The sequence below is a fragment of the Danio rerio genome, chromosome 18 (genome assembly GCF_049306965.1).
Source record: "Danio rerio strain Tuebingen ecotype United States chromosome 18, GRCz12tu, whole genome shotgun sequence".
Lineage (NCBI taxonomy): Eukaryota > Metazoa > Chordata > Actinopteri > Cypriniformes > Danionidae > Danio > Danio rerio.
The window spans coordinates 26,979,447-26,993,110 of NC_133193.1; the positions used below are offsets into that span (position 1 = coordinate 26,979,447).

The 13,664-nt window shown below is 34.7% G+C and overlaps 1 protein-coding gene across 1 annotated transcript in view; it reads right to left on the reverse strand.

Annotated features, from left to right (window-relative positions):
- Positions 1-7,331: 7,331 nt before the first annotated feature.
- Positions 7,332-13,664, reverse strand: part of LOC565819 (novel protein similar to elongation factor RNA polymerase II (ell)) — an 86,759-nt gene continuing 80,426 nt past the window's right edge. Inside the window, exons 10-12 of the mRNA XM_689088.9 lie at positions 12,735-12,906; positions 12,345-12,389; positions 7,332-11,597 (exon numbers count right to left, since the gene is read on the reverse strand). Coding sequence (XP_694180.3) covers positions 11,487-11,597; positions 12,345-12,389; positions 12,735-12,906 — 328 coding nt within the window. The 3' untranslated portion in view covers positions 7,332-11,486. The remainder of the gene's footprint in view (positions 11,598-12,344; positions 12,390-12,734; positions 12,907-13,664) is intronic.

Sequence of the window (13,664 nt, forward strand, 5' to 3'; positions counted from 1 at the left end):
TGTGTTCACATGCAATTGGTGGAGAAAAATAAGATCACTATTTTTTGTTTTCTATAGAGAGACATAACATCTTGGCAGCTACATGTGACCAACATGACCTCAGCCAACAAATAAGTGTCATCTGTAGTGAAAAAATTTCTTTTCCCCGATGAAAATGATGGATTGTTTTGCTGTTTGTTGACTGGGGTTATGTATATTCGTTTAAAGCTGCTTAATAATTGATTTTGGACTAAATTTTAATCTGCCTTAATATTTGTTGAGATTTACATGCATTAGATCAATGGTCTCAAACTCAATTCCTGAAGGGCCACAGCTCTGCATAGTTTAGGTCTACCAACCTCCACCTCACACCTGTCTAATAGTTTCCAGTAGTCTTGAACACCCTGAATATTTGGATCAGCTGTGTTTGATTAGGGTTGAAGCAAAATGTGCAGAGCTGCGGCCCTCCAGGAATCCAGTTTGACACCTATGCGTTAGATCAGGGGTGTCCAAACTCGATCCTAGAGAACCAGTATCCTGCATGTTTTAGTTCCAACCCCAATTAAAAACACCTGAACCAGCTAAGCAACCTCTTTCAGGTATACTTCCAGGCAGGTGTATTGGAGGAAGTTGGGGCTAAACTATGCAGGACAGCAGACCTCCAGTACTGAGTTCGGACATTCCTGCATTAGATCATAGGTCTCAAACTCAACTCCTGGAGGGCTGCAGCTCTATACAGTTTTGCTCCAACTCTAATCAAACACAGCTAATTCAACTAATGAAGGTGTTTATTACTTTTTGAACACCAATTATTTGGTTTAGCTGTGTTTGATTAGGGTGGGAGCAAAACGGTGCGGAGTTGCGGCCCTCCAGGAGTTGAGTTTGAGACCATTGGATTAGATGGGGAAAAGTCTAAATTTGGATTACATCGAATTAATCCACATCAAGCTAACAGATAAAGTTTTTAACATAGCAAAAAGTTTAAATATTTATTAATAAATATTAATTACTAATTGATTACATTGATGCTGCCTAAATATGCAATTTGGCCCACCATGAGCATAATTTGGACTCTTAATTTGAGCACCATTCACTTGCATTAGATTAAAAAAACAATGTTTTTCCTGCAAAGTCTTAATTTTAGCTAAAAAGGGTAAATCATGCACCTTAGAAGGGGGAGTAGTTCGGGACATTTCACTTATTTTGGGATGACATTTTGTGAAGGGACCAACTTAATTGGCATATACTGTAAGGGAAAACAGTGCATTCCCATAATGAAGTGCAGGGCTTGTTTTGCACAAAATAAAGACAAAAAATTGGATGATATTTTGCAATGTGATTAACCACAAGCTGTGTACGCTTTCATTAAATAGTGCCTTACCACATCTGTTTGTGGCATCTGTGGGTAAATATTACACATGTATTATGCACTCTTTTATTAGAGATTTTGATTACTATGGTACTGATAGGAATATGAGGGTAGATTAACACTTCTTTTGAAACTAGAAAATTTTATTTCCATCTATTAGAAAAGACGAGAAATGCTCAAGTTTCTGTAGTGTGCTCTAAACATTTAGTCTCCTCTTTTGTGGAGAAAAGCATCTGTCATTTTAGATGTTTCCTACCTCATTCCGACAGACTTGTTTACAGATGTTTATTTCACTTTAGGTGTAAGATCTTAAGGTTCTATTGGTTATTGCTTCTATAACACTGATTCTACACCGTTGTCAAACCGCTTTAAGAACAAACTGTGAACTTTAATAAAGGAATTTATATGCTGTGTTAAAAGGGTTTTGGTTGATTTATTTGTATTCTCATGTTTCAATCATACTTTCATAATTTCAATCATACATTTAAAAGCTTTACAAAATTCATTTGCATTTCATGAATATTTAAATGCATTATCTATTGATTGTTTGGAAGTGGGGATTCAATTTGCAGTTTGTTTTAGGTTTAGGAGTACTTGCTTCAACTTTTTAATTCAAGTTAGTTCCCTTGGTAGCATTTCTTAGTTTGAAATGTTAGTTGAACAATGTATGGATATCAATTTTGATATCAAAAATGTAGTTCATTCAAAAATTCAAATAGTTTCTAGTTACTTTAGTTACTATGAGTGTAGTATTATCCATTCTAAGAGTGCACCCTAACCTGTTGCAGAAGGCATGGAAAATTTTGACATAAGCCTCTTTCACACATACAGACCTTTCCCGAAAGTTCTGCACATATGCAGTCCTGGGGCCTCATGTACAAAGACTTGTGTAGCATAGGGACAAAGCTGTAAATGTGCGTACACAGTTAAAAAATAAATAAAAAATCAGATGTATGTAAAGGTGCAGGTTAAGAGGAGAACAGCGGTGTACCGCTGAAGTGTGGACGGAACAGGGGATGCTGAACACCCGTTGAAGAGAGTGTTGCCGGAGACAGATGTATTAGAGCAGGGGTGTCCCAACTCATTCCAGGACGGCCGGTGTCATGCAGATTTCAGCTTCAACTTGCCTTAACACACCTGCAAGGATGTTTCTAGAAAGTCTAGTAAGAGCTTGATTAGCTAGCCCAGGTGTGTCTGATTGGGGTTGAAACTAAACTTTGCAGGACACCGGCCCTCCAGGACCGAGTTTAGAAACCCCTGTATTAGTGGAACACTGTTGAGGCGGTATAGCAGCACCCCTCCGCTCTGATCAAGGCAGCATCACTGGCATTTCAGCTGCCCAATCTACAACTTACAGAGTGCAAGAATGGGCATCATTGTATCTGCGCTATTGGTCAGTTTGTGAGTTGTTGAGGGGGGTTAACAGCTACGTCATTAATGAATAACCACTGTCTCCTGATATGCAGTTAAATAATAACACTCAATAATATTAAAATAAAATAAAACTAGCTGGAATAATATCTCTAAATACATCACTCACCCAGAAGCCACCCATCGCACACCATGCCACCTTGGAGCCTCCTCGCTGTCTCTCTTTCCAAATTTGGACCCAACTCAGCACAGAGCTCCAAAAGAATAGCTCTTGGAAATCTGAAACGTCATCATCGTGGGCCAGAAAATCACTGGGATCCCTAAAAAATGCATTCCCATAGGATTCGACCATTGACAATGTGCTCTAATAAGGCCAACACTGCCATTGCCATAGACTAAGGGTTGAATACATTTGCAAATGCTTTTATATGTTGTTAATCACATAGTTGGTAAAAAATAAATACATAACTGTTTTCACATGTGTTGGTGTGATACTTTGCAGTGTGGAATTTCTGCTTCTAGGAGTCACCAATGGAAATAAACCAAACACACTAGAAATACACGTACGCCAGACATGAAGTTGGTTTATCGTTAGTAAATCTAAACGTAAACGTGAAACCTGGCGTCCCCGAAATTTTTGTGTGTACGCAGTCCGTTGATACATCAGGCCTCAGGTGTTGTTGTTTTGGTTGTCAAGGTGCCCGTCTATAGAGTATTTGTGTCATTAATTAGAGTAGAATGTCAACAATATAACTAAACCAAATCAAACTGTCATATTTTGCCAATTACTTCTGCTGAAAATTATTAATTACTGTCATGTTAAGTCCTGTATTGATCAGTTGGACAAATACAGAGAGAGATCAATCAAGCCAAATAGAGCCAATTAAATTACCTTTGTCAAACTATTACACTCCTTTTCTAATTAGTCATATTTTCATAATTTTAGACATCATAAAAAAAAGAACATCTTATTCATAAACAGATTACCATGCAACATGCTATTGTTTAGTATATGCGTGCATATGGGTAACTGACCAAATTGTGACTAAAGTAAAAAACCCTGTCTGCATCCGCTTCGAATGTTATCACTCGATTGAATAGGCTTTATCAGGGGTTATAAGCCGATAGATATAGGCCAGTAGGGGCCTTCTGTGCACAGTTTAGTTCCAACCCTGCTTCAACACACTTACCTGTAGGTTTAACACATAAATGAAGGACTCGGTTAGTTTGACCAGGTGTGTTTAATTAGGGATAAAGGTAAACTGCAGAGTTGCGGCCCTCCAGGAACTGGATTTGACACCTGTGAGCTACTGTGTACTAAGACAAGACTCCAGATCCAGATCTGTTTTTACTTTACAGTGATGGTTGGGTTTAGAGTTGGGGTAGGGGTTGACGTTAATAAAATACAATTTATAGGAAATTTAATAAAAAATATAAATAATTCTCGTTAACTTAGGGCCACAGCTGTATGTGATCTATAGCTGATTAACAATGTGGATGGACAATCACAGCCTTCTGAGCCTACCATTAGACGGAGAAGGCCCCTACTGGCTGATATCTATCAGCTGATAACCACTGATAATACACACTTAATAGTGATAACATTCGAATCGGGAGCAGATAAGGTTATTTTCACTCATGTCACAATTTTGTCAATTACCCATATGTGTACAGACATTATGGATATACTCGTATGTAAACAACAGCATGGAATGCATGGTAACTTCTGAATATGACGTTCTGCTTTTTTATGATGTCTAAAATTATGAAAATCTATTCAATCGAGTGATAACGTTCGAATTGGCTGTCGGAACACAATAAATGCATGATATCAGCATTTTCATTATTTTTTACACAAAAACTACATTTCCAGAACCTTCAGAATTGTAACAGAACATAAATACAGTTATTCCGTTATTATCATTCAGATACAAAAATAAAAAAATAAAAAAATACTCTGAAATGTCCACTGAAGATAAGCATTTTTCTTAGCCTCCTATGTTTATTGTTATTTCACTTTAACAACCATGGAAAGAAGTTATTGATTGCCATAAAAGGGAAACTACTGAACCTACACAGACAAGCCTGATAAAAACGCTCATTTTAAAAGAAAGCATCTGTGCATCTTCAGTTGACGATAGTGTTGTGTAAATGTACTCTTGGTTATCATAAGCAATACAATGCTAACACTGAACTGACAATCAAAATAGAAGACATTTGCACCGCATTAAGTTAATGTGGTCCAGTTTATTTAAGGCATCTGCATCGATACATGAAGTTGCCCCATGAAAGGATGAAACAAACTGTTAACAATATAAAGAGCAAATGCTATTTTGGCAGATCTACCAGTTTTCCAGCCAGATAACAAAATCAGGATCAAGGATTAGAGGAAATAACACTGTAGTGACATAAATAACAAATCAGCAGTCTCCACAAGAGAAATGTCAAAGCGCAAAAGTGACAAAAAATACTTCCATAATGTACATGAGGCTATGGGCTTGATCAGGAATGACGACTTTGGAAAGACTTCTATAAAGTTTAGGTGGTTTCGTAATGTTCAATGAGAAAACCGCTGAGATCCTCATTCTGTGTTCATCAAGTACTACATTCTTGGGAAAACAGACATACTGTATTACTTTCATTCACATCAATCAGCCTGACGCAGTCTATGAAGGTCGCCTTCATGCTTTAAAGGGTAAGAACGCAGAGTTCATTCAAACTTCATGAGATTAAATCAATAACAACATCAGACTTTGAATCACCCCGACATATCCAACAGATAAGCTAATGAATACAGTCTTTCATTTCTCAATACATTTAAAAAAGAAAAAGAGAGAATAAAAGAAACTAAATGTGCTTTAAAACATGATTGTTTCTGCTGTTTAGTGTCCGGATAACAGCAATAATAATAATAACAATGTTATCAGCATCATTATTTTAAGGACACGGTGTGCTGTAGTGGTTTGTACGGTAAGTCGTTTTCTTTCAAAGGAAAAAAAAGTGACTTTTCATTTCAAAATTCAGACTTTTGTCCTTTCACAATTCACAATAGATCCAATATCTCACAATTCTGCAATTTTGAGAAGAAAAAAGGTGAAATATAAATCAATAAATTGCATGCTATAACCTGTTATTTTTTCCCTCTCACAATATAATAATAATAGTAATATATATGATAATTAGCAGTTTAGATCTAACATTCATTTAATAAATCTGGCCTTTTTTGAAGAGCTTTTAACTTGTGATTCTGAGTTTATAACAAGAATTTATAACAGTTCTCCAATTGCAAAATTTTAACTTACACTACCGGTCAAAAGTTTGGTGTCAGTAGGATTTTGAAATGTTTCAAAAATAAGCTTCTCCTGCCCACTAAGGCTGCATTTATTTAATCAAAAATACAGTACAAATTGTAAAATTGTGAAATGTTATTGCACTATAAAGTAACTGTTTAAAAGAAGTTCATAATTTAATTTAATCATTTATTCCAGTGATTTTAGTGATGATTTTTCAGCTTCATTACTCCAGTATACAGAAATCTCTTTAATTTTAATTTTTATTATTATTGCTATTATTAGTAGTAATGGTAATAGTAATAAAAGCAATAATGACTGGAGTAATCATTTCATTTCAAACTACAAACAATAAGAAAGCAGTTATTTACATTATTAATATAAATATTTATAAATGTCACTTTGATGAACAGAATAATTTTATTAAAAAAAAAAACTGACACCAAACCTTTGACTGGTAGTGTAAATGAACTAAAATCTTCAAGTTGTTGGTCTGTTTCACAATAAATTCTTAAAAACTCACAATTCTGACTTCTGAATATTTTAAAATGTTAAGGAATAAATTTAAAATACTGAGTTTGCAAGAAAGTCTAAGATACAAGATGGCAACTGCACAAAAAAGTGAGCTAGAAGAGAAATTAACTTGCAATTCTCATTATATTTTAAAAAAATAGACAGTGGCAGAGTTACAAGATAAGTTGTAACTCGTCACTGTTTCATGTTCTGATTTTATTCCCCATATATGCATTGCTCTGCATAATTGAGTTCACCCCATTTTAAAAATGAGTATTTTTATTCATTTCTCAGTGAATATAGGCAATGTATTTTGGTGCATATAAACAAAACAAATTTATTAAATTAAATCTATTTATTAAATATATATTTTAGTCACCAAACATATTTAGAAATTGAAAGATATTACAATTAAATTCAAGCAAAATATTGCAAAAATAATTACAACCTACAAAATTTAAACTAAATTTTCCTCCATTGATTTTTCCTTTTTTTTTACATTTGTATTTATTATTTCTCCATAACATATAAATTTAGGTGTACTAGTTTTTACCGTAAGTTATTTTGTTAGATAAGCTCCAGATTTGGCTTCAGTAGTGACTAATCTACTATATATGCACAAATATTGTATAGCTCTTTATTAAAAATATAAATTCAAAGTTAGATTTGTGAGGGGTGTACCTATATATGCTGAACACTGTATATATGTCGGAAAACTGCAAGACAAAAGTGGCAGTTCTCTGATAAAACTCTTGTGATGTTTACTCGAAATTGCATGTTTATAGCCATTTTGCAATTTCAATTATTCATTTATTTTTGGCAATTCTGTTTTTTTTTTTTTTCGCAACTGCAAGTACAAAGGCTGCTTCACATCCCTGATATTATTTCTTACGGTTCATATCTTGCAATGCTCAATTATTAGAGTTTATAAATTGAAATTATGAAATTAATTTTATCCAATTTTAAAACAAAAGTCTGAATTGCGAGACAAAAAGTCGCATTTACCTTTATTTATTTATTTATTTATTTCACGTCCACGTCAGACACAAGCTTCCACATGTTTGAGCACTGGACCTTGGACACAAATAAATAAAATAAAATAAATCATGAGAGTATTACCACTGCTCTAACTTTATCGTTGATTTTCTTTTTTTTTTCACCCTGATGCCTCAATGACAAGCACCTTTCCTCATTCACGACTTGCTTCAGGAATTGAAGATTAAATTCGGATCCCAGAACTCACCGTGCCACAACACACCAGGGTTTAAGAGTCTGCCATTTAAACGACAACCTTACATTTTTCAGGATGAGCCCAGAGGTTTCCCTTATTCTATCCAGTGATTAAACGCTCTATTATAGATGTCGAGATCTTACAAGTGTACAAATATACATTCAGTAAAATATCAAAATAGAAACTGTGCTTAAGTTCTCCGATAAATCACTGACAGACAGCGAACACAGTAAAGATAATCATCTCTCATCGTACAGGTTTAATGATTGTACCACCAATGCTTCCCGCAGCGCTGAATATCAGAGCTCAGAGCTGAAGTTAGCAGGAAAAGGGCCACAGCTAAACATATACGCTGCATTTGGGTTGGGGATAAGACTATTTTGGCTTCAGTTGTGTCTCACGTCTAACCAAATTTCACAATGCAACACTTTTTAAGGTCCGTTCACACCAAGAATGATATATATAATAACTATATCACAGTTTATACTAGAGAACCATAATGATCTGTTTATAGTGCACAGCGGTTTCAAATTATATTAAATATAGATGTTGACATTTGAAGTAGATCATAAAAGATTTTCAAAACTGTCCTAAAACAAGAACAGGTGTCAGGTTTTGGGACAACTTTGATCAACGGTTAAAAAGTTGAATAGTGTATATGCCGATGATCAGCTGTTGATTTATATATGGACACTAAAGGGAAGAAAAACAGATGCTGTTGTGTAGATTAGATCTTTCAATGACAAGAGGTGCTGGAAGAAACCATAAAGGCTCGTGCACACTGGGACGATTTTCATTCATGCTTATCATCTGTTTTTTTAAAGACATTTTTGGCATTCATACCCACATGGTTTTCACTTTTGAGTAGAGTGAATGTGCAAAATCACTCTAACATTAGTTAGTGCTTAGTGAAAAACAGAAATACGCTAGTGACAATGCACACTGTTATGCTTCTGACAGTAAACCAGGGCTGCTCAACCCTGCTCCAGGAGATCTACCTTCAGTTCAGCTCCAACCCTGATCAAACACACCTGAACTAATTAATAAGGACCGGAAAAGCACTTGATAATTGCAGGCAGGTGTGTTTGATGTGGGTTGTAACTGAAACCTCCAGGTCGCTTGATCTTCAGGAACAGGGTTGGTCATCCCTGCACCAAACCAATGGCCGAAAGCGTAATTTAGCATCGGTCCAGCTAGTTTGTTTGAGGTTTTCCACACGTTGGCCCATGTTGGGTTAAAGTCGGAGCAAGTAGACCTATTTATCATGTAGAATTAGTGTCAGTCGTCAGTGAAAGAGAGCGCTTTACAAAAAGCTGAAGTGACGAAACCAAGCAAAATATTCAAGTAAGAGTGAACGCAAAAATGCTGGCGTGTCATGACTTTAAAGTGTTTGCAAATGCTATGTATTAATAGTGTGTCAGACATAATTGCACATCACATCCTTTCATAGTGAGTGACAAGTACTGTGAAAATGCTGCAAAACTCTGTTTTGTTTACGGTTTGACACATCAAATAACAAAATAGAAAGTCTGAAGCATTTTCCCAAAAAAATACGCTTTAAGTCTGGCATTTTGCGTGTGGCACATTGGCATCTTTGTTTAGAGGCATTAAACTGCGATGATAAGCATGAGATGTGAAAATATTTACAGTGTGCCATAACCATGTTAAAGGGTTTTGCTATTTTTGGTTGTATTTAACCCAATAGTTTGCTGCATTTCTAGTTCATCGGGCTAGTGAATCCAGCTTGTGTAACCTATCTAATATAAAAATCAATTTATCAAGCGTAGCCAATGTAGATGAGTGAAAACAACACAAATAGCTTTTGTTTAAATTCTTATTTTTCAAAATTTCTTTGAAGGAGGTAAGACAATGATGTTAAAACTAATGCCAAAATATCTCTGAGGTATTTCATATTTTTAAAGGTTGGATTTACCTATAGCTGGTTTTCATATGCAAGCCTCCTAATTATTGACTTTTACTTAAATCACTACTAATACCTGTTGCTAAAAATCGTTATAAAACCAGATTAAAAATAAGATATTTATTCAGAAGCGATTAAATTTACCTATACTCTATAACTTCTTTTTTTTCTCTGTCATCTTTGCACAACTTCTATGTTGTTACTCCCCATTCACACGGGACATCAGCTTTAATGCTTCCCATTCACTTTGAATGGGTGATGTCAAGCATTGCCGAACTGCATTGTGGATCTGTGCCGCTTCAGTGGTGTTGCTCGCTGCAGAAGTTGGGACTTGCTCAACTTTTTAAGCATCGACGAAAGTGCCAGCCAATCAGATTGCTGTATGCAAATACACCAGCTCAGACAGTGGCCTATTGCAGACTCATTTCATTGGCTAACGCTGCTATGACGATCGCATCAGCCCCAACTTCAGACACGCCCTCAAGCCTTGACGCCAAAGATCCGTGTAAATGGGGTGTTGGGCAACACCTTTCACCCACTGAGATAACTGTAATCATTTCTATTTACAATGGATACAAGGTGGCGATTTATGGATGCAAAATGTGTCATAGAGGCGGCAGGTCTGAGAGAGGGTGAATGGTGTGTACTGGGTCGACATCATATGGCTTGTTTCTATTGAGCAGTACAGTTCAGTACAGTATGGTACACATTTATTTCCATTTCCACTGTTTACATTATAGCATACCACTTTGAGACTTGCGTAATTCTACCTAGTATAACAGTACGGTACCAAAAGGTGGAGCTAGACTGAACGTTATTGGTTTACAGAGAATCGTCGCTTGCAAGTAAAACAAGCCAGGGGAATGACAGCACAGGAAGTGCCCTTTTTAAATACAAACCCTAGACAGCTAAAAAAAGGATCTGCCGTATGTCCTCCATTGTTGTTTACAATGCAGTTCAAGTCAGATCTAATGTGTGAAAACTGTGAGGGATGCCGATTCATTGCTCTAATTGTGCACGTATGCCACACTTCTACATTTGAAATAATAAACTTGAGTGTGCAAGACACGTGATATGTGAACAGCCCGAACAGCTTTATTGTTTGAGCGAGAATGATGTTACTTGCAACTTTCTGTTGTACACAGTCAGGTTACCGTTATCAGTAGAAACACAAGTCTGATAGGGCAACCCATACCAAATCGTACTGTACTGTACTAAACTGTACCGTAGCACTCAGTGGAAGTAGTTGATGACTAAAATAATTATTTTAAAGTTTATATACTTCTTTGCGAAGCCAGTGGCAGAATACAGTAATATAATACAGTTTTAGCCTTGTAAAACATTGTCATGTGAATGGGTAAAATTTACCAGCTGGCAGTTTTAGATTTATGGATACTTTTTTTCCCAGAAAGGATTCTGATTCACTGATGTTTGAAATCGATTTCAGCTATATTGACTCTCTTCATGATTATCGTTATAACCTGTGGTCTGCTATTGTTCATTCAGAATGATTTCTATAATGATATCTTTATAGTATAATATCATCCTTGGTGTGACCAGCCCTTTACAAGGACGAGAAAAACAACAACAAAAAAGGAAAACTTTAAAGGGCTTAAGTCACTAGTCAGAGGTCTTGGCCTTTGTTTGATAGTTTGGGCTTACGATCCTCGGCCTCCACACGGTAAACCAGTTTGTGTGGAGGAAAGACATGGAAATGCCTTGTCGACGTTTGGTCCTGGTTTATCTCCACTGAGGAGTCTTTTGGTCCATTTGAGTGGATTGAAGAGGAGAAGGAGAGAGGAATGGCTGGCACTAGGATGGCAATTGTGTTTGGTCATAGTCCAGAATCAGGCCTTTGATGTGCGACAGTTTCTGATGAAGATATTCACAACGCTTCTTCTCTTCCCGGTAGCCTGGAAACTTCTGGAGGGATAGAGAAGAACAGAAACATGATGTAGATCAAACAAGAACTCTGATTCACATTTTTAAAATGACATTTGAATTCCATAACATAAAAATAGCGACATCTGGTGGAAGGAAGGTGCATTACTGCATAAAAGGTTGTGTTACTGTTAATAAAATGTATTTACTAATTAAAATAAAGATAACTGATAAAGAATAACTTTGTTAATCTGTTGTTGTGACATTACTGAAACAAGTACTAAAATACTATAAATAAATACTATATATAAATACATATGGGTAAAAAGACATCCTTTTTGACGTTCACATCAAGTTATATTTACAAAAGACATTTTATATAAATTGAAGACAATTTAAATAAAAATAAATAAATAAATAAATTTCAACAATACGATTTGCTGACGATGAAATATGAAATGTTGATCTATGCTCACTCAGCATAGCATTTTACGTACAATTATAAAAAAAACAATGTTTGAAATATGTTTTAAATTTTTTAATCCACATATCGAAAAGCAAAGAACATAAATTAATAAGAACTAAATTTAAATGTAAAAAAAAAAATCTAATTAAAAATTATTTAACACTACAGTAGCATATAAATAATGTTAAATAATGCCAAAAAATATCAGATTACTGAAATAACGCTCATTTAGCAAAAATATGTTGCTTTTACCCAGCCCAACACATTATACACAGTGTCCTAAATATTAAGTTCAGCTCCTTTCAAACTGTAGACTGTCTTACCTTCTTATACTTCTTATACTTCTCCATTATTTGATCTTCCATAACCTAGAACAATCAAAACCAAAGCTATTAATTTAAAATAACCTCTGACATCATGCATTATGTAACCGTTACGTAAGGTTTGCCAAGGCATCATCTTGTAAGCAGTTGACACGTTCCTCCTCAAGTAACCTTTACAACAAAGCCGTGACATTAAAGTTGCAAGACATTAAAGTCAAAAAGAAATGCTGGATATGTATTTACATTTAGAAATGAAGTCTCCTGTATGCACCAACATAAAAACATTGAAGTGAAATCGTGAAAATATATAGATGTTATTATTATTATTATTATACACTACTCCAAATATAACACATTGACCTGTTTTGTACATGATGTCTTTTTCTGTACCTTGTACTCCTGTGTGCCAGGTGACAGTGTTTTTATCTTGGATCCGAGCTGGACAAATATCTCTGTGACTTTCCCAATGCGCTCATGAAGGTCTCTGTACTCATCGTACTCTGCACAGAAATCCTCTTTGTATCTTTGCCGCTGCTCAGAGTCTGTAATAGTGTTGTATTTTCTGGAAAAAGAAAGTTCTTATATTAACAAGTGAGAAGAATTTAACAGAATTCCAAGAGTATCCAGCAGGAGGCACTACTGTACATGTCAAATTAAATGTGTTCTTTCATCAGTGACCTTAGTTCAGGTTTACAGAATGTGATAACAAAAACAACATAGAAGGTTAAAGATTTCTGCAAGACATTTAGTTGCATTTGAAAATGTTTCATGTATTCTTATTAATAACACTTATAATATATAATATATTTTATTTATTATGTATTTTTTTACTTATAATTTTAGATTACATTTAATCTGTAACTGTATTTATTAATTCTATACTCTCTCTCTCTCTCTCTCTCTCCCTCTCCCTCTCCCTCTCTCTCTCTCTCTCTCTATATATATATATATACATATATATATATATATATATCTCTCTCTCTATATATATATATACATATATATATATATATATATATATATATATATATATATATATATATATATATATATATATATATATATATATATATATATATATATATATAAATTCTACTTTTTGTATTAATATTACATGTTAGGGACCTAGGGTCCGAGAGTAACGCAATTTCGATTATTGAACTATATTTATATATAAATTATTATACAAACCACTCATATGTAAAATATGATTTATGCTATGTGGGTTAACATTTGAAAGCCAAAAATATATAAATAACATAACATCAATATTAGTTGTCATATAATTATAAATTAATAGCATTAAAGATTTGTTTATTA